At 41.4% G+C, this 27,202-nt stretch overlaps 1 protein-coding gene and 1 pseudogene across 1 annotated transcript in view; one reads left to right on the top strand and one right to left on the bottom strand.

Moving 5' to 3' along the window:
• LOC119163075 (uncharacterized) overlaps positions 1-27,202 on the top strand; it is a 392,637-nt pseudogene that overhangs the window by 339,512 nt on the left and 25,923 nt on the right.
• Positions 1-27,202, bottom strand: part of LOC119163073 (OTU domain-containing protein 5-B) — a 57,125-nt gene that overhangs the window by 26,847 nt on the left and 3,076 nt on the right. Inside the window, exons 2-4 of the mRNA XM_037415007.2 lie at positions 14,691-14,781; positions 2,426-2,490; positions 1,655-1,811 (exon numbers count right to left, since the gene is read on the bottom strand). Of these exons, the coding sequence (XP_037270904.1) occupies positions 1,655-1,811; positions 2,426-2,490; positions 14,691-14,781 (313 nt within the window). The remainder of the gene's footprint in view (positions 1-1,654; positions 1,812-2,425; positions 2,491-14,690; positions 14,782-27,202) is intronic.

Below are 27,202 nucleotides of genomic sequence, written 5' to 3' on the forward strand. Positions count from 1 at the left end.
GGTACGTGCTAGCTACTTCAGTGGCCCTTACAGCTACACATGTTTTGGCGTGCCAGCATGGCTACTGCTGGTGCTAAACACCCCCAAACCTGCGACCCCAATCCCAAGAGTGTCTGAATGGACCCGCCGAGAGCGTGAATTAACTGAATTGCTTTCGCAATAATACCGCAGTTTTTTACCGCTAAATAAGTGTTTTAAGTTAGGTCTGCCTTCAGTTCCCTTTTTTTTTAATGTGTGCATTTATTTTTCGAATTTTAATGTACTGTGCATGTGTACTTATTTTTTTAAATTACTGTACGTCACTGTCATGACGTACAGTAAGTCCCTTACATGCGCTGTGATGGCAGAAAAGATTGATTGATTTGTGGGGTTTAACGTCTCAAAACCACTATTTGATTATGAGAGACGCTGTAGTGGAGGGCTCCGGAAATTTTGACCACCTGGGGTTCTTTAAGTGATGGCAGAAAGAGAATGTGTGGTCTGGAACGTGCGTGTGCTTCATCGTTATCAACATCATCGTCATTCTCAGCGGCAGCGCACACCACAACACCTGTAGACAAGCCTCGACTATAAGGAGCTTTGCTCCTAAAGCTTTTCTTAGAAAGTTCGAACGTTAATACTTCTTTCTTAACGAGTTGGTGAATGTCCAATGTCGGAAAAGTTGTGCAAAGAAAGCACAATCACGAGAAAATGCATCCAGAGAGAAAGAGCGCAATTGCTCCGTCAGCATCATTTCTTACACAAGAGATTCAAGCTCCAGGCTCTTCTATAGCCATTTGAGCTTGTATTTTTCTCCATCATCAACTTCATAAAAACTTCCGATGTTCCTGCAGAACACATTTGCCACATCCAGGGCTCCCTGATTTTAGTTAATTTACCCTCATGCTACAGTTATTGTAAGAGCTAGCTATTGAGATAGTTAGCAGCACATCCTAGATAACTAATTAGAAACTGTACAGTGGAACAAGAACCATGCATGTAAGCATATGCAGCACTGGGCGCAGGAGCGTGCATGCTTGCGAGTGTACTGGTCTGCATTCTTTCAAGTCTAAGCTGCTACCCGCAAGCCTCTTGATCAGCTTAGAAGGCAGAGCCACAACTTCAGCAAGATGTCAGTCCTGGAACTAAGGTACCAGGACCAGAAAAAAGTTTTCACCAACTTGGCAGCTTTTAGAGAAGTCACCATAGATTTATTTTCTAGCTTGATATTATAAACTGATGGACAACAAGTTCTTCTTTCATAAAAAGACACATCATTTGACTTGAATCAATGTGATACATTCAAATTAAGATCTATCCCAAAGTTAGACGATAACAGATATAGCAAAAAAAAAAAACCATCCTAAAAAGCATAACATTTTTACAAGTGCACTATTTATGCAGCAGTCTCCTGATGAGTATGAAATGAAAAATAACATCTGAGAGTTTACGTCCCAAAAACACGATATAAATTTATGAGAGATGTGGTAGTGAAAAGCTCGGGAAATTAGGACCATCTGGGCTTATTTTAAACATTAACCGACATCACACAGCTTCACCTCCATAGAAATGCTACCGCTGCGGATGGTATCAAACTCAGGAGCAAAGCACTGTAACCACTGAAAGAGAGCAATAGTAGGAAACTCTAAGGCAGTAAGCAAGGCATAGCACTCACCAGAGCTGTAGTGATAGACCTCAATTGGCCGGTTGAACATCTCGGACAGGGCCTGCATTTCAATGTGGTTGCCATGAATGTGGTCACACCGCTTGCGCTCTAAATACTTGTCAAAGTCCTCAGTCACATACTGAGAGTAGTAGTCGGAATTCTTGGCCTGAAAAAAAAAAAATAAGACGCTGTTCTTTGTAGACATACATACCCTCATCTAGATCTAATAATAAATTACTGATTCTATCATTACTGTTTTAGAGCAAAGTATGTATGTGCCGAATAGAGCCTTATTTGAGCTAGTTTCGGTTCTGGATTCGGCATATTTAAAAAAAGAAAGCTCATGATATGACTATTGCAGAAAGCACAACACTAACAGCTAAGCTTACACTGCATATTTACTAGCATGCTACCACCCCTGCAAAACACACAGTGGCCTGCGTTATAAAACCCCATTTCATCACTCTGTTCGGTCACCCTCTTACTGTGCAATAAATTAGTTGGTCATTATTGCTTCTCAATATTCAACCACTGGGCGATTACTCTTTCCATGTCGCCATACTGGACAGGATACAGGAGGGTGCAGACGCAAACTCATTTCACTTTGAGTTCCTTTTTGAGCAGAGCACAAAGTCGCAAGAAAAGAGAATGACTGCTTCGGGTAGCACGCGCTTTACAGAAGATGCCTGCCATGTGAGCCAGACAGTGGTTTCCAGGCCATACGAGTGAATCCCACTATAAAATGTCCACAAAAAAGGAAGTTGGGATTTGAAAACGCACCATGTAGTCCATGCAGAGCTTGCGCACCGCCTTGTGCATCTCCTGGTCCCCATACACTTGGTCCGCTGCATCAGATGAATGCAATGAGTGCACGGGCAATAGCAAAGTGCCCACACTTTTTTCCATCCACTAAAACACCAGCATGCCTCAAGCGATGCATTTGAAAATCATCTTAAAATGATAAGAGCTGTCTACTGTCACGGGCTGAATGCTTGAAATGCCACTAAGATCTCAAAGGTGTAAATGTAAGCCAGCTTATGTTTTTCAAGATTATGCAAAACAGGCTACAACTAGAACTTGGGCAGTGAAGTCTCTAGTAATGTACAACCGCTAGGTCACTTTTTGTCGTAATCCCTACCTATAACTTGCTACCTTTCAAAGTAAGCAGGTAAAAAATTAATTTTGACGTCATGAGTGAAAAAGATACCTTGAATAACCGTTTTCAAAGTGGTCATTGCTGTAACATATTTCCAAAATTGATGTACAATAGAACAAACTTCCTATAATATTCTTGACAGCCATGGCACAGTTCAACATTTGGTCACTCATACACTCAATGCCACTAAACTCACATCATGAATTAACCTGTCTCCTATCACCTCAACATATTTCACAAGACTTCATTTTGGCTGTGAACAACAATATCTCCTTCCATACATTGTGAATGTTGCAATAGCTACAGCATTTCGAGAAAGACTGAACATTTTGAAGCACCAGCCCTTGATTATGCAAGCAGCTAGTAAAGGTTAAACGTACTAAAAATGTTTATTAAGTTCATTACAGCAAAATGTTGCCTCCATTCAACTGAGGTCCACCAACTACACCCTTTATCAGTAGTCAGTCAGCACTCCTGTAAGCAGTTTCTTAGTCCATATGTGCTGTGATGCACGTTTATTCCAATATGTTGACATACCAACTATCTCAGCTTGCTGTGTTATCCCTTTACGTCAGGGCTCCCAAACTCACACCGGCTAGTAAGCTACAGTCGCGAAATTTAGTCCCACGAGGGTCGGGGAAAGGGGGGATGTAGGCAGATTGGGGGACACTTCAGCTTTCAAAAGTAGGTCGCAACCGCATAATTGCACCTCGCGCGCAACGCCGTTTAGACTCCTAACTTTCATCAGTTCTCAGTGCACGCCTCTGCCCATGCAGCAAAAAAAAAAGCGCGTAACATTTGTCGTTTCTATGTATCACTGAATGCCTATTGCAAGCACAGTTAGGTGCTCACTGTGCGTCCGCAGGGCAACACGCGAATCTATGCAGCTGTTCATTTCTGTAGATGGTTCTGCTACTACTGATAATGATTAAACATGTTTGGATGCTTTGTAAGGGTAGGCCTTTGAAGCACTCACTCATTGCTCAATTCACATCTTCCGACGCCTGTCAAAATTCCATGCTTCTGCCTCGCAACATATGATGCATTAAGAAGACTCCTTCCACTAACTATATCACACTCATGCAGTGTTTTTTCAAAGCAGTTTGAACAAGCCTCATGGCTCTGTGGTAGAACACCCGCTTGCCATGTTGACGACCTCGGTTCGATCTTTTCTCTTTTTTTTTTATTAATTACTTTATTTGCGCCTTTCTTGATTTTTAAGTAACAGACAAGATGATGTTTTTTCGGCTACAATTAATGATGCCTACGCAAGAAGTTCTGCTAGCTCTCTAACGCTATTGCATTAAAATGTGAACTAATGTTGGCGTTTGAAAGCATGCATTTGTCATATGCCATATAAGGACCATTTCTGCAGAGGATTTGATGCGAGGTTTTGACAAATACATCGATACCGACCTCAAGAATGAAGGCAATCTAGACGCTAACTCTGATATGTAAAAAATGATATGGTCATGTTTTCCAGCATGGCAGCCACAAGGGGTGCCTAAAGAAAATAATGATAGAGACCGATCACATCGGTATATCTCATGAACAAACTTATTCAGAAAAAAAAATGAGACGAAGACCACGGTGGGCCGCTAGTAAGCCTGCGTGTCTGTGACGCCTGCTTTACGTCATCATCAGCCTGTGCCCTCAGCAGGGCTACAGCCTTGGCCACGTGTCTCCAATAAAATCAGGCCTATGCTGGCTGCACCATGTTATATGTGCAAACTTCTCAACCTCAACTGCCCACCCTACTTCTTGTCTCCCCTAGCACACCTGCATTCCCTTGAAATCGAGTGTTAGCCTAAATGACCACCGGTTATCTTGCCTTCGTGGTACATGCCCATTCCTTACTTATTTTGTCTACGATGCCCTTAACACCTGTTTGTTCCTCGACCTGCTCTGCTCTCTTCCTGTCTCGAGGCCACACCTACCATTTTCCTTTCTCTTGCTTGCTGCATTGTCCTCAACTTCAGTTGAATTCTTTTCATAAGCCTCCAGGCCTTTTACCACCGCCACTTAATGTACACTATCAGTAATCACTTCAAGGCAACTATTATGTCGACATTGATTGTTGAAATAGCGGTACAGAAACCTCGTAGTGTTACGTTTGTGCCAAGGAAGGGCAAATTTTAAAATAAAATGACATTTTAGTGGTCCGCATCGGGTTAGAGCACTTCAAATTACCCGCCTCAAGAAGCGGACCAACCAAACCGTCTGATGTCGCTGCTGCCGTGCACGACGTTGCCCCGCTCTACTGCAGCAGCAACAAGGGCCATTGATCAATTTCCCACCATTGGCTCCAAGATCGCAGACATATTATGGTTCAACTGCGCCCCGCTAGATGGCACCACCTGTGCAGTGTAACTATACGAAAATTGAATTTTTGAACCACTTGCGTCATTCCCCATAGTATTGACCAACAGTTATTTTTTCCATGAATCAAATAGAAACGAACAAGCAGCATTTTATTGCATTTCTTGATGTACGGAAGGTTTTTTATTTAGTTTGATTACTAATGATTAATTGTAGGCGGTCTGTCTGATGTCACCGGGATCATTTTGAGCATGTCCTACTACGGCGCACGTATTCTTGCGCATTTACTTTAATTTCTTTGTAAGTAGAGCACTGTTCTTGATAATATTATTGTTTTAGGTGTCATACACTGAGCTTTCACTCTGACGTACATTGTTATTTGACTTTAGTGTCTCTTTAAGCTTTGCCTTTAAGAGTTGAACGCGACAGCGATATTCTGTTCGTAGTGCGTACTTTGAACACGTAGTGCATGAAATCTTTTCGAACTTGCTATGCACCCACTACATGGCCTTAAGGGTGCAGTAGCGTGTGTGCCTTTTGTAGCGGCTGACTGGCTTCAAACTATGAAGTCATTATGATAATCGCATGTTCCGACACCTGATGGCAATGTATACTTATACCACGCATCATTACAGCAATATTTCACGTCGCATTGTGAAGCATGTATACAGGACGTGTGTTCGTAAAGACCCAAGCAGAGGAAGTTACTCTTACTGTATTCACAAGCAGAGGCGCCGCTGTGTGGTAGAACACTCACTTGCCACACAAACGACCCGAGTTCGATCCCCCACTCAAACCCACAATTTTTCATCGTTTATTTTATTTGCATCTTTCTCGATTTTTCAGTGACGCAAAGCTGCTCGATTTTTCACTCACGCAAAGATGATTTTTCGCACACAACCAACGACACCAATACCGACGGCGGAATTTCAGCAAAACGAGCTTTTTGAGGTTATCGCGTTAACTCTTGTAATTTATATGAGATGAGACCCCCCCCCCTATCACTGGCCACTTAAATATGTGCTTAAAGTGTGACGACATTAAAATGAAATGGTTACATAAAACTACATGAGGCACGACTAATTAATTACAAGTGTGTTTATTTACACTGTTGTGCACAACACCGAGCAAGATGGAGAACAGCACACACACCGGACGGGCCAGCCCCCTTTGTCATCTCCTGTAGGCAGATTGTCTCACCCTTGGTGTTAGCTATGTAGCAGTACCCTCTTGCTAACTAGGAGCAATCATGCCAGTGTTAGGGTGGCTCTTAGAATTTACACTAGTTGCAAAAACTAAAAATAAAAAGACTCCTGTTTTCCTGTTAGCCATGCCGGTCATTTCCCAATTCAAAACCAAATATCACTACGTACGATTCTCGAGAAAAACAATTGCAAACCTTGCTTTCCCAAAACAGATGCAGTACTCTAGAAATAAAAAGCAAAAGCTACCGACACCAGAATAATCTACTCATGGCCCGGTCAGCACTTTTCTTTAACAAAGTGCAGCACAAGTGAAAATTAATAGGAAGGACGAACAGAGAAATTATGCGCACTCAGACGGCCCAATATATACCAGAATACATTCAGTTCCGATACATGTAGTTTTCGGGGAATTTTTCTGGTCTCAGTTTTGGTTTGCTCTGCCCTGAACTTTGTTCACCACTCTCAGCAGCTACGCACATGCAAGCGAGACAATGCACGTCAATATCCAGTATGTACTTAAACCAGTTTGATGCGCACTCATGGGTACAGCACAAAGAGATGCCGCTCTAGCAACATCGACCAATGTTCATTAGTTATTATTATTATTAAGTTTTATTGCCGCAAGGGCATCTAAAGCCAAGGAGCACCAGTACAAGCATTGTCTCGTTTCAGCTTATTAGTCTAAAAATTAAAACAAATGATGTGTAGTAAATATCTATGAAATATCTAAAACACAGTGCATTTAAAAGGAATGTCACTTTGTTAAAAAATCTTCATTTCGTTGGCGATAAATGTCTACGACAATAGATGAGTCAACAAGGTCCAAGACCCTCACGGCTGAAGTCCTTGCTTGGGCAAGAACTGCGGAGGCTCAGACATACTTGTGTTTTTTGCACCAGGCAGTACCTCACACATGAGGCTCAGCCTGGTGTCTAGGATGGAATGATATCATTGTTAAAAATTTGACTTTCCCAAGATAATGAAGAAGTCTCTTAAAGTCAAACACTGAATCAAGTGATAAAAACAGCGCGGGATGAAGTGGGATATGATACCGGTAGAGCTCCCTGAAATGGGTCAGTCATGCTTGGTGAAGCACAGGACATTGAATGAGGACATGCAAAACCGTTAGGCGCTCTTCACAGTGTATACATGTTGGTGGACCAGAGCCTGTCAAAAGGTGTTTATGTGCGGCATAAGTGTGGCTGTGATGAGTGAAGAAAACGACAACAACGACCGAAGTGCGGGGCAAGGCGCGTGTGATTTCGAGCCAACTGTGAGCATGAAGCCAGCCAATCAGCTGATGACCTGTGGTGGCCCATACAGGTGGCGTGCCACGATTGGGTCACGTGTGACATTACGCGGCGGTAAACTTTGTGGCTGGGGACGAGCCGAAGCAGCGGCAGACGGAAGACAGCGGGCCAAAGCGTCGGACGCAGGCGATCCAGGTTCCGGCCAGGGAACGCGGCTGTCCATGCTACTGCCGTCCAACTACCAGCTGGGGTGGCATTGCCACACGAGTACTGCATCTCGGGGCGCGGCCTGGCCTGCTGTTCTCTTCCTTACCGAGGACATCGCGGATCTCGGTGAGGCGTCTCTGTGGTCAGACGTTCGGCACAGCAACGTACGTGGCCTGGCTAATGGTCACGGTTGCGCCGAGCATCGCATCTCGACGCAAGCTGTTCGTTGGACGGGCTGGCCATTTACACGCATGGAGCATCGCGTCTCCGATGCGGGTTGACTGCTCCGTGGTCGCACCCACGCCGTCAAGCGCAGTCGCCACGAGAGCGTCGCACATCGGCAAGTGAGCCCACTCCATAGCGCATTTCCACCGCCTCCTGCCCTGCACCTCATCGGCATCTGTCGTACCTTCGATCTGGCTCTTAGGTTTTCGAACATTCTTACTTGAACACTAATTGGTCATTTTTAAAATCAAGCTTAGTTTCTCTCTGTTGGTTGTACGTACCTTTTGTGCCTCATTGTTTTCTATGTTTATTTTCTGTGTTCTGTCATAAACGTGGTGTGTGTTGTTACGGCGTCATCTCAAAGTCCATTTCTCCTAACACGGCACCGAAAACAAGCGTGACGAACCTTGGCCCCGATAAAGAATATTTTTATTACAGTGGCCTATTCTGAGCCGTGTTAGAGTTACTTCAGTGAATCTGTTGTGTTTTTGTGCGATAACTTTCCTTTGTTGGGGTTTTACTAGGTGGAGTTTGTTGTCGACCTGTTTGTCCAATTCATCTTGCCAGTGGTTGCGTAATTCTCCACGTACAACAGGTTTTATATCCACACCGGGAACAGTGGTTGCATCTATGGCTTGCCGATCAGTGGCTTCTCATGTATTCTTGTCTACTATTTCATTGCCTTCAATCCCAGATTGACCTGGCACCCAGCAAATAACAATGGAAAGATTTAGGCTATAGGCTGCACAGATTTCATTAAGGAGCTTGTTGAAAGCGGGGTTCTTGCTGTACTTGCCACAAGACAGGACAGTGACAACACTTAAAGAATCTGTGTACACTAGAGACTTTGGTATCTTGTGTTGTATATTGTGCTGTATTATAAGCAGGATACCATAGGCTTCCACTGTGAAAATGCTGGTATGTGTATGCATGGTTCTGGTGTCGGAGAAGTTTTGTCAGTAGGCTGCACAGGATACAGCTGTTCGAGACTTTGAACCATCAGAGAAGCATGCGGCTGCAGAATATCTGTGCTCTAGGGCCAAGAAATGTTGCTGAATTAACCCACTAGAACAATTTTTCTTTTTGAGGTCTTTGAAGGACCAATCACAAGTGACCGAACACTGCTGCCAAGGGGAATGTGTTCAGCGTGGTCGCTTTCCTGTAATTCATCAAAACCAATTCCAAGTTTTTTCTACTACAGGTCTTATTGCCAATGGAAACGGTGGTGCGATAGAAGGACGGTTTGCATATAACTTGGTAGTGGACAATGATTCATAAGTGCTTTGCATGGGTGCTGTTTCAGGGATATGATTTTAACTGCATAGATGACTCCTAGATATGTGCGCTGATAGTCCAGCGGCCACTGATCTGACTGTATCTGACTGGTCTGACTGGTTTGGACAGGGCTGGTACGGAATGCACTAAGTGCCAGCCAGATACTCAAGTGGTATACAGGGTCCAACATTTTGAGAGCTGTCTTTGTAGCTGACTGATATACTATCCATAGTCTATGCGTCACAAAACCAGGCTTCGAAACAGAGATATGAGACAGTGACTGTCCGTCCCCCATGACTGATGCGATAAAATCTTTAAAAGGTTCATGGTCTTGAGACATTTTAGCTTCAGCTGTTTTATGTGCTGGATAAAGGTGAGTTTGGAATAAAAAATTACACCAAGGAATTTTTGTTCTTTCGCGATGACTACGTTTTGTCCATTCATTAGTATGCAGGGGTTAGGATGTACACCTCTTCGTCTGGAGAAAAGCACACTAGTGGTTTTGTCAGCATTGAACTTGAAACCATTCTCATCAGCTCATTTGGCAAGGCAGTTAACACCTAATTGTATCTCGCGTTCGCATGCAGTCAAGTTACAAGATTTGAAACTGATTTGGATGTCATCTACATAAACAGAGTACGATATCGCAGGAGGAATAACAGAGTGAAGAGAGTTCACTTTAACTATAAAAAGCGTGCAGTTTAATACTCTGCCATGCGGCACTCAGTTTTCTTGAAGAGATGTGAGTGATAACACACTGCCTATTCTTACACGAACTTCCTTTCAGACAGGTAATCTCTTAAGAGGTGATCAACCTGCCGCATATTCCATAGGGCGATAAGTCTTGCAGTATTCCATATCGCCGGGCAGTATCATATGCCTTCTCAAGATCAAAGAAAACAAAAAGACAGTATTGATTGTGTACAAATGCGTCATGTATGTATGACTCGAGGAGGACAAGATTGTCAGTTGTGGATCTAAGAAGCCAGACTGGCACGGGTCTAATATACTGTTGTATTCTAAGTAATAGACCAAGCGGCGGTTAATCATTTTTTTAAACACTTTGAGTAGGCGGCTTGTGAGTGCAATGGGCCTGTTACTGTTTACTGAAGAGGGATCTTTGCCCTGTTTAAGGATTGGTAGGACTATTGCCTTTTTCCAAGCAGAGGGTATTTTGCCAGTATTGAAAATTTAGTTGTAAAGTGCTAAAAGGCATTTTAGGGTTTCATCAGGGAGATTTCTGATCATTTCATAGGTAATTCTATCAGAGCAAGGGGCAGAACTTCCACAGGAACCAAGGGCAAGCTTCAATTCATGTAGTGTTAGTGGTTTATTGTATCCTTCAGATACAGGCTTATTCGGGTGCAAAGGTACGCTATGCTTTTGTGATGTAAGAACTTAGCAGTATAATTTTCTGAGCTTGATATTTTCTCGAAGTGCTCGCCAAGAGCATTTGCCTGTTTTATTGTATCACCGCAGTCATTCGCCAAAGGAAAGGGATTTGGGCCTTGTCCTTTAAGTTTATACACCCTACTATACACCTTGCTGGCATCTGAGTAGGAGTTTATTGACGATATGTAAGGTGTCCAGCTTTCCCGTTTGGCTATATGGCGAATACGCCTGCCATTCGCTTTGCAACTTTTCAAGTTAATCAAGTTTTCTATTGTTGGGTAGCGAGAAAGTCCTCCATGCCTTTTGCTGTTTTTTGGCAATTTCACACTCCTGATTCCACCATGGCTTTGCGTTGACCTTATTATTGCTAGACTGCGGTATGCACTTTGTAGCACAAGTGAGGATATATTTGGAGATATAGTTGGCCATCTCTTCTGCACCCAAATGGTCCACCTCTTAGAGGTGTAGTGTACATAGCTCTCTAAATTTCACCTAGTTTGCACCATGAAAGTTCCACTTTTTAGGATAAAAAGGTCGGTCATCCCGTTGTTTGTAAAAGAGTCGGAAAATGGTCACTTACATATGAATTATTCATAACTTTCCAATCTAGGTAAGGTAGGAGTGACGGTAACACAATGGCTATATCTATGCATGAATCTGTATTGAGTGTGGTACTGCAGTATGTTGGCTCTGCCTTATTGAACAGACATGCTCCAGATGAGAGAAGAAAGTTTTCTTTAGCACGACCTCTCGCATCACATCTGGTATCACCCCATAAACTGTGACCATTAAAATCTCCAATGAAAACATACGGTTCTGGGAGCTGATCAATCAGCTTTTCAAGCTCTATTTTATTGAACGATTCGTCGGGGGGTATGTAGATGGAACAGATAGTTATCAAATGATTGAATAAAATAGTACGAACAGCCACAACCTCAAGATAGCTTTGTGGCAGAATGTGCTGGCCTGCTACACTTCTTTGTGCAATTATTGCTACACCTCTCGATAAAGAATTGCCACCATTTCGATCTTTGCGAAAAACCACGTATTGATTCAAGAAATTCATGTGAGTTGACTTTAAATGAGTGTCTTGAACACGGGACACTTTAGGCTGATAATCATTTAGTAAGTCTTTGATATCATCAAGGTTATGAAACATGCCCCTGGCATTCCACTGTAGTATTTGTGTGGTCATATTGAAGAAAATGTATGTGTCCTGTGTTCAGATGAACATGCTGGAGATGTGTGTTAAAGGAAGGTAACCCTTCAGGTTACCGATCCTTTGAGGGAGCGGTTACGGGATGTTTTCCTTTTTTACTGCACTTCAAAGAGTGCTGATTATCGTCAATGGCGCTGGTGTTCGTCCATCGATTTCCATAGCCTTCTCCGAGGTAGGTGCTGGAAGGTCGAGGACCGGGCTCAGAGACCTGCGTCTCCGGCCTTAGAATTCGATTCTGCTTCGGGGCCTGTTGAGCAGAAGCCTGCAGACCCACCTTTGATTTTGGTGGCATAGCAATAGCAGCAGTCACCTGAGGGGTGGACGAAGTGACTATTGGGCCACTGTTGGTGACCGCAGTAGACTGCCGAGGCACTTGTGGCACTACCCCCCGTCGCACCACCTCGGCAAAACTAGTGTAATCAAGGTATGACAGACGGTTCCTTGCTTCACGAAATGTTATGTTTTCTTTTACTTTTAGTGAGATGATCTCTTTTTCGATCTTTCATTTAGGACATGTTTTAGAGTAGGCTGGATGACTTCCATTACAGTTCACACAATGTGGAGATGTTTGCTTTCCCCGGCATGTCTGGGATCCATGTCCGTACCGATGGCACTTGAAGCATCGCCGAGGGTTTGGGATGTACGGCCTCACGCGAAGTTTGATGTAGCCTGCATCTAGTATGGTAGGGAGCACGCAGGTGTTAAAGGTCATTACCGTATTTACTTGCATAATCCAAGCACTTTTTTTGGCGGGAAATGGATGCAAAGTTGGGGGGTGCGAGAATTACATGGGGAAAACTTTCCACGAAAACATACAGAGCAAACAAAAAAACAAAGCGGCCGCAAATCGGGATTCTCACACCAGCAACTAACAGCAAGGTTTGAGAAGTACTAATTGAAATTTACCTAAACAATAAAAGCAGAGGTACAACACAAGACAAGATTTATTTCAGACACAAAAAGTGCAATCAAATAGTCGAGAATTAATATACCATACGCAAAGTTTGTGGGCGTTGCAGGCGTAGCGGTAGCGTTCGTTGCTCAACAAGAGCCCTTAAAAGGTAAGCGTAGCATGTCAGTATTAGGCTGATGGCTATTTAACAGAATCGTCTACAGTTTCCTTCTGAAGAAATAAAGTTTACCATCAATCCCAGTCTTAAGCACACGGCAGGTCCAACGCGTCTTGGTGGCTTTCAGCTGCCGTGACCAGTAGCGAACACGAAACTTGTCAACTCCAAAGGGCCTACCGCCGGCCATGTTGCTGTTGTTTAGTGCATGATCAATCACTTTCAGCTTGAAAGCAGCTGTGTAGCTTCAGTATCGCCCCATAACATCACAAGATTACCGACACAACATACAAAACACGCCGCAACGCGCACTTGCAGCTTTGGCTTGGCTTGGCTTGAATCTTCCTGCATTTATTAATAGTACGCTTGATGCTTAAGAGATGGTGCCAGATGGCGTGCACCATCATTATCAACGGCTGGAACGAGCAGACGAGATTATTGCGGCAATTTTCGGGGATGCGATAATTACTCGAGGAAAAAAAAAAAGTCATACTTTTGTTGGGCGATGTGGGGTGTGCGAGAATTACGTGCGTGCGAGAATTACGCGAGTAAATAATACGGTATGTGTTTAGTGCTGATCTGCTCATTGTTTCGGCGAATCAAGATTCTTTCAATCTTTATTATAACATTTCGATTCTGGAAGCCATCTAGAAGTTCCTCATGACTGAGGTGCAAGAAGTCAGCTTCCGATATTACACCACGGCTCATGTTGAATGTTCTATGTGCAGACACAATTACTGGCACGTCACCAATACATTTTAAGTCATTCAATTTCTCAAATTGGTCTTTGTCCTTAAGTTCGAGTAGCAAATCACTGCTAGGCATTTTTGTGGCCTTGTAGCCTGGTCCAATAGTGTTTCCAAGGTATTTTGCCACCAGGAAAGGAGACAATTTACGAGCAGTTAAGTTACCCTCGCTATGGATTACATGATATTTTGGGAAATTCTCAGTGCTTCGCAAGAATAATTGGAAGGGTGCTTCGGTGCACCCTCTTTTCTGAGAGCGATCAAGGAAAAAGGAAGCTTGTTTAGCCATAAAGTACTGCTTGTGTTCGGCGACAGTGCCAGACGCCCACCACAGAGCCCAACAAGGGGACGCGGCAAGACTTGACCGAAGTCTGCACAACGCCAGCTGTACACTATCACTATAACCGGATATAGCATACCCAAGGTTGGATACCTACACGAAGTTAACCCTCGCCGCCAGGAAAGAATGAAGTAAGTGGAAAAGAGAAGACAGGATAGATTTAAAGAGGAGAAAAGACGAAGATGTTGGAAGAGAGATATAGGAAAAGGTGGCTGCCGATTCCCCCTAGGTGGGTCAGCCCAGGGGTGCCGTCTACGTGAAGCCGGGGCCAAAGGGGTGTGTTGCCTTTGCCGGGAAGCCTTAAAAGGTCCAATCACCCGGCATTGGTTCAACCCCCAGGATCCCCTTTTTCCCGGACACGGCTCAGCCACGCACGGCTAGGCGTGGGAGAGGTCGAAACCCCCCGCTAGCCCGGGTCCGTGGTGTCGCTAAACGTTCATGAGTTGTGAATTTAGTAAATGAAGCAGCCATTCCGCAAAAGGTGTCAAATCAAAGCCAAATCAAACACAGCTAGGAAAAGTAGAGTGGGGCAGTTTACACAACTTTCGTGGCTTCCTGTGCCCGCAAGTATGCAACAAAGTATAGCGAGCGATTCGACAAAACACACCTTGGCACTTGCAAGAAGCGAGGGAAGTGCTACTGACCAACTGCCCTGAAGAGGCAGGCCCCATCCTCGCCCATGTTCTTGATCGTCAGTCCTTTCTTGCGAAGCTTCTTCTCAAAGAGGTACTCCCTCTGCAAATGCATGCACATGAGACAACAGGTCATCCGTGTGCCAGAAACAGCACATGCAGCATCCTTTTACAATGTTTCCATGGCACCTTGAAAAAATAGGCAAAAGTGTTCACTTTTGCCACAAATACAATAACTGGATGTCACAATTCTAATGAACTGACACTCGCGAGGCAGTACGCAATTTATGCAACAACAAAATGAAAAGAAAGGGAAACTGAGAAGTAGGTTTCTTTTGCAAAGATGAATTTATCATTGTAGCTATGCCGAACGGATGTAATAAGGTGCATTGGTAACAACAGTAATACTGCACCATTTACTCGATCACTGTTCCACGTTAACTGTACCACTGCCCAAAAGTGCTTTAGCTGCACAAGTCGCTCGATCGTACGATAAGCTCTTGAGATAATGACTATGGCTAGTAGACAGGTCTCGCAAATTAATAAAGCTGCCTGCCGACTACAATGATACGATACTTTGGTATTAATCTTACACTAAACTACTGTTGCTAGAAAATCATATTTTGCATTTACTTTTGTAGCACCTTAAAAGAACAAGAATGGATAAAAACACAGAAAAATTATGACGTGAACACAGAGCCTGCATTGCTCCTCACAGTCCTTGCTCTTTTTGTGTACTAGCAAAGCTAACATACATTATCAACATGGCTGAGCACGTGGTCTTTAAAAATATGTTGATGTACCTCGGCCTATAACTTACTTGGCAAGTTCTTTATCTGAGAAACAGATTTCGGTCATCAAATCCTTACAAAAGAAATGAAGGGAAAAAGTATTAATGTAACCAGGCCCCTTACAAACTTCACAAAATGGACTTGATGCACTTCATGGCACTGTAATGGGCAAGGTATGATATCTTAAAAATTATAAAATTTTCTACAATATTTACTAGGGGGAACTCTGACACTAGTGTTTAAACTGCCATGCATAACACTTCAGCCAGCATTGGAATAATGGGTAGTAAATGGATCTGTCTAATCTTTGTACTCTCAGCTTTGTCTGGCTATGTTTCGCCTGGAGCGGCTTTGTCGCAAGATATACAGCAAGTGTTCAGCAGCGCCATTGACTACCTCACAAATTCAAATCAGTACATGAAGTTCACAACGACTCATTCTTCATCCAAACTAACGTCAAAACACAACAATAAACAAAGCCACAAGTGCGTTCAAAGCCTGCAAGCACAAACACTAGGCAAATTCGTGAACTCCCCATCATTCTCGTGGTGGCTGCATGATCGCAGCACCAGAGCTCCCTCTAGTAAATATTGAGGACACTGATTTTAAGCACCCTAATATTGTGAATGTGCATTCATTAAATATATGAGCACTGTTTCCCTGCTTATATCATAAAGAGCCAGAAAGAAAGGTGCTTAGTTCTCAGAACACCGCCTTATTTTCCCATTTATTTTCTCACCTACTGACGATTTGTGAACACCTTCCATTAGTGCCTCAAATATCGATCACTTCAGATTTTAGCTTGTTTTTAACTACGTCACTACATCAGGAAGGAGCTTAACTACCGGTCAGCAGTGTTTACTGACCACACTCAAGAACTACTGCAGAGTCCTTTTTAATACCAAAATATGAATAAAAAAGCAGTCCTCAAATGTAAGGCCTTTCTGTTGGGAAATTAGCATATCCTGGAGGCCCAAGTTACAATGTCAATACAAAACACTGAAACAATATGCAAATACAAAATACTAACCAAACTTTCAAGTACAAGCAACTCAAGCAATATCAACAATAGCAACCTCAGAACATCGCTGCCTGTTGAGGCACCTCTCTAATTTCAACTGTTTAGACAGCTCTCACTGTTATCAGCAAGAACAGCACTGCTACTCAAGACTAGACAAGAAGGAGCACACAGATACACCAACTAATGTGTATATTTTCATGATAGCCAAGCCAGTCCACTAATATCATTCTAGAGAAAGAAGCATACTCTGGACTGCAGCTGCCAAACAATAACACCGTTGCTGACTACGATCAGTATCAACTTTGCACTCATCAAAATGCATGCACTGCAACAACGCTCAAGGCAGCTCGCAGATCTACAAGACCGGCGCTAAGATCCACATGTACAATGAACTCTCACTCGAATGAACTTAAGAGACCTAAAGAAATAGTTCATTTAACTGAATATTCATTAGGAAACGAAAGAGCATGAGAGACAGCAGAAATCAAGTCAGACATGTAATTTATTTTGAATTCCATAAATTTCACTTGGAATGGAACCCTTAAATCACAAGGGGCAAAGCTGTCCAGAGAGTCTATGTTTCTGTGCACTGCCTCTGTGGTACAGCTTGTTGCTGTGAAGTGAAGTCTTGTAACTTGTCAATATATCCTACAGCATCGGCTAAAGATACAGGATTTGACCCTGCCTCAGCCATTAGAACTTCTTCACACTTCTTTTCGTTATGGAAAAACACCGGAAACAATTTCCCCATTTTGGAATTGAAATTTTATGGCTCACAATTCTTTCATAAAGTTTGAACACCCTGTGTGGACCCTTGGCCACTCACTAGTTTGGGTCCAAAAAGATGCATTATATAAGGGCACTACAAAAAAGCACAACTTATAAAATTATAAATTATAAATAAAGAATCTAAAAATAAGCAGTACACTACATGAAATAACCACACAAAGAGCAAAAAAGAAAGAAAAAAAGTAACAACCTTTACTTACGTACTAAAATTAGAACAGCCATCACACTAAACATGACCGATCAGGTCATGTTTAGTGTATAGCGTTCCAGATCTTAATACCAGCAAATTGCAAAATCCGTTCACCATATACGTTGTTAGTTCATGGAATATTCCATTTACCTAAGGTTAGTTGTTTGGTACAACGGAAAGGGGAGGAGAACATTGACACATTGAAAGGGTGGTTGTATTTAATAACCGTGTATACATATTTGGCTAGTTTTAATTTCCATAGCATACCGAATGGCAAAATGAGTAATAATTCTTACAGCTCATTTTTGAAGTCGTCTAACTGGGTCCAGGTAAGTTGTATACGAGGTGCCCCAAGACTCAATGCAATATGAGATGTGAGAATGAATGAAATCATAATAAAGTATTCGTAGAGTAGTGCTATTAAAGTGTTGAAGAGCCTGAGTAAGTGCATGACACCCTGAGGCTAGTTTGGAACACCCATTCTGAATCTGCATCTGCCAATGTAAGTTATCTATAGTGACAGCAAGATATTTATTTGTGTTAACTTGCTCGATCACAGAATCGTTAAATTTAATGTGTATATCACTAGCACTAATGTATTTTAATCTAGAGTGAAATGTAATACATTTGGTCTTATTGATATTTATAGATAGTTTACTATTTGATAATCAATGAGCAACCTTACCTAATTCGATGTTAGACTTCGACTCAAGATCACCTAGATCACCTGTTACTAAGACACAAGTACCATCAGCGTACGTGAGTATGTTAGAGGACTGTAATAGCTGCGAAAGGTCATTTATATACAAGGAGAACAGCAATGATCCCAGTACTGAACCCTGGGGAACACCAGTATTCAAGGGATTGCAGAAGACAAGAAATCACTTATTAGTACAGCCTGTTGATGACCTTTCAGGTAGTCCAAAAAAAGTTCTAAAATGATTCCATGGAAAGCGTAATGTGGCAATTTATTTAGCAGTATTCTGTGGTCTACGATGTCAAATGCTTTTTTTAGGTCTAGAAAGAGAAGTGCTACTAACTTATTTTCATTCAATGCTGTGTTTATAAATTGCGTAAGGGTCAAAACAGCGGTGGACATAGAATAGTTTGGTCTAAATCCATGTTGCTAATAGGAGAACATGTTATATTTTGCAATACATTTATTGGCAAGAATTTTTTCGAAGATATTATTATTTATACTCAAAACAGAGATTGATCTATAGTTAGAAGGTTGAGAATGATCACCAGTTTTATATATTAGAATAACCTTTGCAATTTTCAAACAAGAAGGGTATATGGCTGCTCTCACAGAATGGTTAAAAAGGTGCCACGAAACCAGTCCGAGGACATATAAATTTTCTTTAAGAAGCCTTACATTTATCCCCCCCCACCCCCCATCTGGGCCTGCCGATTTATTCATTGGCATTCCCGACACAATAGATCTAATTTCTTCAAATCGATGTTATACATGACAAAAAAGTTCGAATTGGAATCTGAAAGAACATGATCGAGGCTGGGTTCCTTGAATTTTTTAGCTAGTCTTGAACCAATGGAGACGAAGAAAGTGTTAAACGATTCAACTGTATTGGAGACTATGAGATCACGAAGTACCTTAGAAAGCGGAGGGAGGCCGACAACGTCATTCACAATTTGTCGAAGTTTTTTTGAATTACCATTCACCTGTTCTATTTGTTGGGCATAATAATTCTTTCTACTCATTCTGATCAAAGTCACTGATTTATTACTTGTTACTTTAAATTGGCACAAGAAGAATGCATTGTGCTTATGTCGTTTCCATTTGCCGTGCCAGTAATCCTTGCTCCTTATGACTTCCAAGATTTTTTTATTCATCCACGGACATAACGGTGTTTCCCGTGAATGAATTGAAACTTTATTGCTGCTTATTTTGACTGCGTTTTTGAGATGAGAAATAAAGTTAGAAAATTCAATGTTCATGTCATCATTGTACATTTGATCAAAACTAGATCCAAGAAGAATATTTCTTAAAGCTACATAGTCTATTTTAGTTACAAACTTAGGCCCATCACATTTTTTACTCCCGATGCGATCAACAGAGACAATTATGTGGAAATGATCTGCGACAGGTTTGTCATACACTTCAGCACTAATATATTTCTCGGAATTCATCAGCGTGTGGTCAATCATTGTAGCAGATGTTGCCGTTATTCGAGTTGGTGTGGTGATGAGATTGCGAAAACAATATGATTTCAGTAAGTAAATGTAGTCGTCGTGGACTTAACTACGGGTATCAATGTTCATATCACTAACAATAACAATAGATTGTTTGACGTTTGTTAGGTGACTCAGAATCATTTCAAGCATTTCAAGAAAGGAGAGAAAACGTGCATTAGGGGGACGATAAACTACACCCACTGTAGACGAAGATTCCACCCTGACAAAAAGCGACTCGATGGCACGTGTACTGCACGATAGTGAAGGAAGAATTGAATACAAATGCTCATTTTTAAAAAAAAGCAACAACACCCCGTCGAGAACGAGAGTCACGTGGCTGACATAGTATTGCATAATCAGGAATAACAATGTTTTCATTTCTTTTTAGCCAAGTTTCAGTTACAGCGACTATGTCAAAGCGTTGTGGTTGCTGGGAAATATATTCGAGGAACAGATTAAAGTTTTTTGTATGCTGCGAATGTTGCTATAAAATATCTGTATGCCTCTGCTAGTGTAGTTGTCTTGTTAGTTAAGGTGAGGCATTTTGTTTGAACTGGGTATGGGCGCTGGGTATAGGTACACGCGAATACCAAAGCCACACTGCCAAGATCATCCTCGGCATGCGACATGAAACGCACGAATTTTTACTTTTACACACCAGGATCTTGCCGTCAGCCACCCACACAAACTTCCAGTTTTTTTCCTCCTTTTAGCTGTATTGCCTTCCTAAGCAGAACCTTGTTCTTGGGACACAGGTGTTCGTTTAAGAACAACGGCTTATTTCCATCAAAGCCAAGGGTCGACCTTTGACGATTTGATAGCTCTGCCTCAGTGATGCAGCATGCGCGAGCGATGTTGCACCCCCGCTGAAGAGATGGTTGATGTGGAGGCGGCACGAAGCGCTAAGCCAGAGGGTAAAACTTCATTGAACTGACCGAAAAAAGTGAGCCTGGGTCCAGAGATCGATTTCATTCAATTGACATACTCACTATTCAGAAGTTTTTTTTTCAGCTGAAAGATTTCTGCACAAGAAAACCTCCAGGAATTTTTTAAAGGTTTCTTATTCTTAAATATTCATTGAACTGGCATTCGTACAAGTAGAAATCACTGAACAATGTTATTAAGACATTACATGTAAAGTTCATATGCACACATAACGCCCAACAACAACGTTAACTCCATGCAAACCTGACATCTATATCGCACAGTGCTCAGTCTACGCCCTTCATGGACACTTCAAACACCAGTTACCTCCAAGGTTTTATGGGCAAAAACAATGATAGAATAATGAGGCATGCTACAGTGGAGAGTGGCTAAAATTGAGGCCACACCTGGGGTTCCTTAACCTGCATCTACGTCTAACTGCACTGGCCTCTACCATTCCATTGCCATCAACGGTGGCCGATTCTGCTTCATTTTTTTTTCCTACCAAACATTTTTTCAGTTTATGAACAGGGAATGCATAAAGATGTGATAATGAATAGAATATAAAGGTAAACTTATTTGACAGAGATCTGTCTGGCTGAGCATATCTTCGAGTCCTGGCATATTCAGACCACAATTGACAGCTCAAGTGGGAACCCTGCTGGGCGTACATGTACACGGACTCCAGAACTAGTGGGGGAAAAGAACGCAGTAACAAGAACGACGGTGGAGAGGGGCAACAACCAAGTAAAGTCACTATCTTCAGAGCCGGGCTGTACAGTCACCCCGTGAAGAAGGGAGCGAATAGGTCCCGAAACATAGGACCAGTTTTTATTTTTGACATTAAAAACTATAGACTAAGAGTGCCTGGAGAGTTGGTTTTTTTTATGAATAGACTAGCATTCAATTCAGTTCACAAATGAAACAGTTACTGGTATTTCAAGACCGCAATACTTGTTAAATAGCTTTACTCTCGACCATATGCAATTGCACATGGAATGTAGTATACAAAATGTCATTACCAGAATTGCATCCACAGAAAAAACTATGCTGTCTTAAACCACTCATCATAAGTATAAATTACTGGCACAGGCCTCCAATAAGAAAGGAAAACAAAGGTTTGTTACACAACTGTGCCCTCATAATTGTTCAGCTGACCGTCTTCTGATGCAAGAAAGAACACAACTGAAGTGCAGTTACACAGGTTAAGAATTGAATTTCAAGTCAGGCCTGACTGTGCATTTTCCATAGTCGGGTATATATTTACATAGCAGGAGAGGCTCCATCTAGTGATCGAAGTATGACCACTGCGAGAAAATAATAATTACAATAATATTGTAAAACCATGGTATGATCAAGAGAGACACCGTAAACAAGGGCTTCGGTAATTTAGACCATTTGGTGTTTTTTAACATGCAATAACATCCCACCAGCAGATGGACCTTTCGTATTTCTTCTCAATCAAAATACGACGGCTGCGGCCAGGATTGAACTTAGGACCTTCAGGTCAGCAGCCGAGCACTGCAACCACGGCTCCACCGCGGCTAACAGCCACTGAGTGCCTCCACGACATAAAAAAAAGAAGTATAAAGCCCATATGCACAAAAATGCACATTACAGCGACGAAAAAACTGGGGCGGGTAATCCTTTCCTTTCTTACACGAAACCTCGAACAGACTATCAAGGTAAGGAATGACTTGGGGACATTGTGTGTTTTCACTGCACTGTAGTCATCGTGACATAGATGACACAATTAACACACAAGAAAAACGGCAAGCTAGCCATGAGAAATTCGTAAAAAAAAGGGTGTGAAGCCAAGATTTTGACAAATGGACTAGTTTTTTTCAAGGCTGAAAAAAGTCTTCCAGTCGAGCATACAGCCCTTCTTTAAAGATTTCTCATAATTATCATCACAACATAAATAGAACGACATGAATGACATAATTACTGCACTACACTTGAAGGGACAGACAACTGCTCAGAACATGAAATGAGATTACTGCACTGATTGTCCATCGCATAAACTCAAACCAACCCCGTTTTTCTCACAAGTGAATTCACATTTTTTGTTTCCTCATTGACAGTTGCGAAAATTGACCTATGGCGCGCCTCTGACAGCAAAAACGTGAATGATCCAATGCACCTGGCCACTTGACCATTGCTTACTGTATGCAGTCAATTTTGTTATTAGTATTGAAATATTCTTGGTTTTTTAATATTAAAAATATTACTTCATAAAAATGTACATAGAGGCCTGCGTTAGCAGTATGCATTAAAGTGGCAATGCCTTAGTGTAAAGCAGTGGTTCCATGCTGGTCAGCACGTCTTGAGCAACTTTCCAGCGTGACCATGCAACCACGGTTTCCCTGCTGCTAAAATTTTGGAGCGACATAGTTTTGCTACCAGCATTTAGTCTTATTAATTACGCGCACTGTTACTCGGGGCAACCGTACATATGCGTAGAGATTTTTTCTGAGATTTGGCTAGGCTCCTGATCGAGTGAGTAAGGACCCAAGGACAAGCTGTCCACGACACGAGCACAGGCAACATTGGGCGCAGGTGCACACAACGCAGTACAAATACAGGGAAGGTGTATAATGCCACATCGTCTCATTGTAACAGCTTGTTATTTTCAAAAAATAATTGAAAAGCTCAAAATAAACGGGGTTAAGCACAGTCACAGGAACTCTTGTGAAAGCAGAACAATAACAGCTTTTACAAATCACGAGAAGGGCTGGCGGCATTGCTATCGATTCTCAGCTTTGCTAGGGGAAAGGTACACCATCAATTTTTATGACGGGAAACATGCAAGCACGTGGCCTGCGCACTCCGGAGGCTGTTCACAGAGCATCCAAGCGGGAGCAACGACAGCCTCTTTTTACGTCATCTAGTGGCGGGATTGCAACCGCCTCCCCCATCAAAGTGATTATGCAAGAGGAGGCTGGCCCGGTATTTAGCTTAAGGAATATATATTAAGCTTTGCCCAAATCAATCTCCCCACATAATAAATTTGTCTTCAACTTTATTTTGCAGCATGCACATGATCAGTATGCTGGAGGCACTACCACATTCGAGGAGACGTTCGACATGCCCCTTCATTCTATTTAAGCGAAAACAAAACATCAATCACTTCAGGAGAAATAAATACATAATTACATCTTAATTAGGATTAGGTACCATTACACACAAGAGAGCTTTTTTTCTTCAAAATGAATCAAGTCTACCTGAACAAAATTTGTGTAAACAGCGAAAATTTGTTACTGAAAGTAAACACAATGCTGTCCAACCTATTAGAGGATATATTTTGCATTTCAGCAAGAACTTTACAGCCACAAATAATTACAAAATATACATTGTACTTGACCAATATTGGCATGATAACTTTGGAATTGGCACACATTGAAATGACCCATTGAATTCAATACGATATTCTTGCGATAACTTTACTGAAATCTACTTTCACGAGTAGTAAGATGAGTTTTCGCAGTAAGCCAATCAAACATAAACAACGGTGCTCTATTTGAGAGCCTTCAACTATACACGAAGAGCCTACTAGATCAAATCAGAGCCTACTTTATCAAATTTCATTCCGTCAAACGACTGTGGCATCCTCGAAGCCAGCTTAACTGACTACTACCCTGTAGTTTGCCGATTTGAATGTGCCATACCTAATCAGTTAAGCTCTTTTCAAAAAACTATATTTGATAAACACATTTCGTCAAGTGCGTAGGAGCCATAGAATGGTCTTTTTTAGTTAGTAGAATGGTCTTTCTTAGAACTGCTTAGTGATCCTGAAGATGCTTATAATTTTTTTTCATCTGCCATCAAAAAGTGCTCAGACAATTCTACCAGCTTTGTCAAATGTCACAAGAACTTTGCGGCCCCTCATAACCCATGGCTCACATATGGCTATATGAAGAGCTTGCGAAAGAAAGACAATTTATATAAAAGTTACAGAAACGGCCTTTCAATGCTGCCCTGCGTTCGCGATATAAAAAGTACTGCAACCTACTTAAAGTCCTTGAAGAAGCTAAAAGAAATTATTATACGAACAGGATACATAATGCTGGTAATAACTGCAAAAATCAATAGAAAACAATTAATTCGTTTCTAAACAAATCAGTAAGTGAGCCAGCTATAATTGAATTAGTGATCAGAGGGTGTTCTTAGAAATGCAGATGACATTGCGAATGCCTTCAACAAGTACTTCTGTGCTAACACTTCCCTCTTGCTTCATGATTACCAGCCAACAATTAGAAAATGTCTTCAGTCTTTTTATCTCTTTCCGACAGGCCCAGATGAGTTGGTGGAAATAATTAATCACATGAAAACAAAAAGTGCTGGTCTCGATAACATTCAGCCTATTTATCTGAAATGCATCTCTCACGTGATCTCGACCCCTTTAGCCTATATCATTAACCTCATGTTTAAAACTGGCCTCTTCCCATTGCAGCTTAAAAATGCCAAGAAAATTCCAGTCTTTAAAAAAGGTGATAGAACTTCTATTGATAACTGCCGACCTATTGCCATTCTTTCATCATACAGCAAAATCATAGAGAAGTGTATTGAAAAACGATTATCTAAATATCTAAATAAGCTTCGTATATTATCCACTCAACAATTTGGTTTTCGTGCAGGCTATTCAACAGACTTTACACTACTCTCTTTTACTGATTATATTAAACACGCGCTTGACTCTAGATGTTTTGCAGGAGCTCTGTTGATTGACCTCTCTAAGGCATTTGACTCCATAGTTCATAATATACTATTAGGCAAACTCAACTCAATAGGTGTCGTCGATAGTGCGCAGGAGCTGATTAATAGCTACTTATCTAATAGACAGCAAGCTATTTGTGTCTCTAACATTCTCTCCACCTTTAAATCTATTGACAAAGGTGTTTCGCAAGGATCTATACTGGGCCCGCTTTTATTCTTAATCTATATTAATCATCTAACCTCAGTTTTAACACACAGTCAATCTTTCTTGTACGCAGATAATACAACTATAGTTACTAAAGGCAAGTCCATCGATGCGCTAACTTATAAATTGTCTTCTGACTTCTATAACATTCAGAACTGGTGTACAGCTAATGGTTTACCTATTAATACCAATAAAACACAGTTCATTGTCTTCCATTCTAGTCATAACCCTCTTTCACCTACACCTGCTATTACTATCAATGGCCACAGTCATCTTAGTACTCATAAGTGCACATTCTTGGGAGTAATTTTAGATGCTCATCTCAAGTACCATCATCACATTTCACTTATAAGACAGAGGATTGCTAATGGTATCAGAACATTAATTAAAGCACGACCATTCTTCAATTTTCAGACTTTGCTTAAACTGCACTACGCATTCATCCACAGTCATATCACGTACTGTATCATGTCATTGGCGAATACCTATCCATCTCATATCCTTCCACTCCAACGTCTCCAAAACCAAGCCATTCGCATCCTAACATTCAGTTCACCAATCACCTGTGCATCTCCACTTTTTCAGCAACATAATGTACTAACAGTGTGTAATTTATTCAAATATAAATTGGGGATTCTTGTATTTAAGTGTCTTAACGGTACTATAACAGTCAATGTTTTAGAGAAATTTCAATTGTTGAACTCTAATCCTACCAGGTTTGCCTCAAACAACAACTTTTTACTACCACATGCACACACTAACTACGGCAAACATACTACCATATTTGCAGCTATCAAATTTTGGAATTCAGTACCACTAAGCACTAAACAAATGTCATTAGCTGCTTTTAAAAAAGAACTTAAACATCTTACTTATTTCGCAACCATAACTCATCTTCATTTTTAGATCGGCGTTCTCTTACATTTACAGCTATTACTTCGTGTGTTATTTTCACATTACCCATGCACATTGGAGTTGTTTTAATAACTACATATCATTAATTAACATCATTTAGTTCCCGCTTCTACTGTCATTTTTATTGTATGTTTCGTTGCTTTCATAGTTATGCACAATTACTGAGCATTGTTTTATCACAATTTTTACTGGCATTTTTTATTGCATGTTTGTACTGTTTTGATTACTATCAATAATTACTTAATTGCTTTTGTTGCCATTTTGTTGTATTTATCAACAAGTCATTTTCTAACAGGAGGTCCCCTTTCAGCCTTGTGCTATGGGACCTTCTTCAGTATATACTAAACCCAATGCATGTATATTTTTTGCAACAAATAAAGCTTTTATCCTACCCTTAAAATGACTAAAAGTACTTTTTTTTTTTTACAGAACTCACCATATCAAGATAATCAAACTGATCAAACATGGTAACGTTTTAGTTAGCTGACGATTATCCTTACATTCACCATTACCTATAGAATGTTTTCCTCGTTATTACTACCCAGAAAAAAAATTTTAAATTATATACCTTGTATCTTCCTACTGAGACACCATGTGAATGTGCCCGTTCCATTCCAGTGTTCATGGCAAAATGGAAACTAGCGTGCGCATGAGTACTCCTGTACGGATATGCTCTGGAAAATGATAATAGTCTGAAAGCATTTACTTGCTGTTTGCACTTGAAAAGCATGGCGCTAATGAATTGAGCCGTTTTCTATGAAAACATTGGTTTAATTGCCT

The sequence above is a fragment of the Rhipicephalus microplus genome, chromosome 9 (assembly GCF_043290135.1).
Source record: "Rhipicephalus microplus isolate Deutch F79 chromosome 9, USDA_Rmic, whole genome shotgun sequence".
Classification (NCBI taxonomy): domain Eukaryota; kingdom Metazoa; phylum Arthropoda; class Arachnida; order Ixodida; family Ixodidae; genus Rhipicephalus; species Rhipicephalus microplus.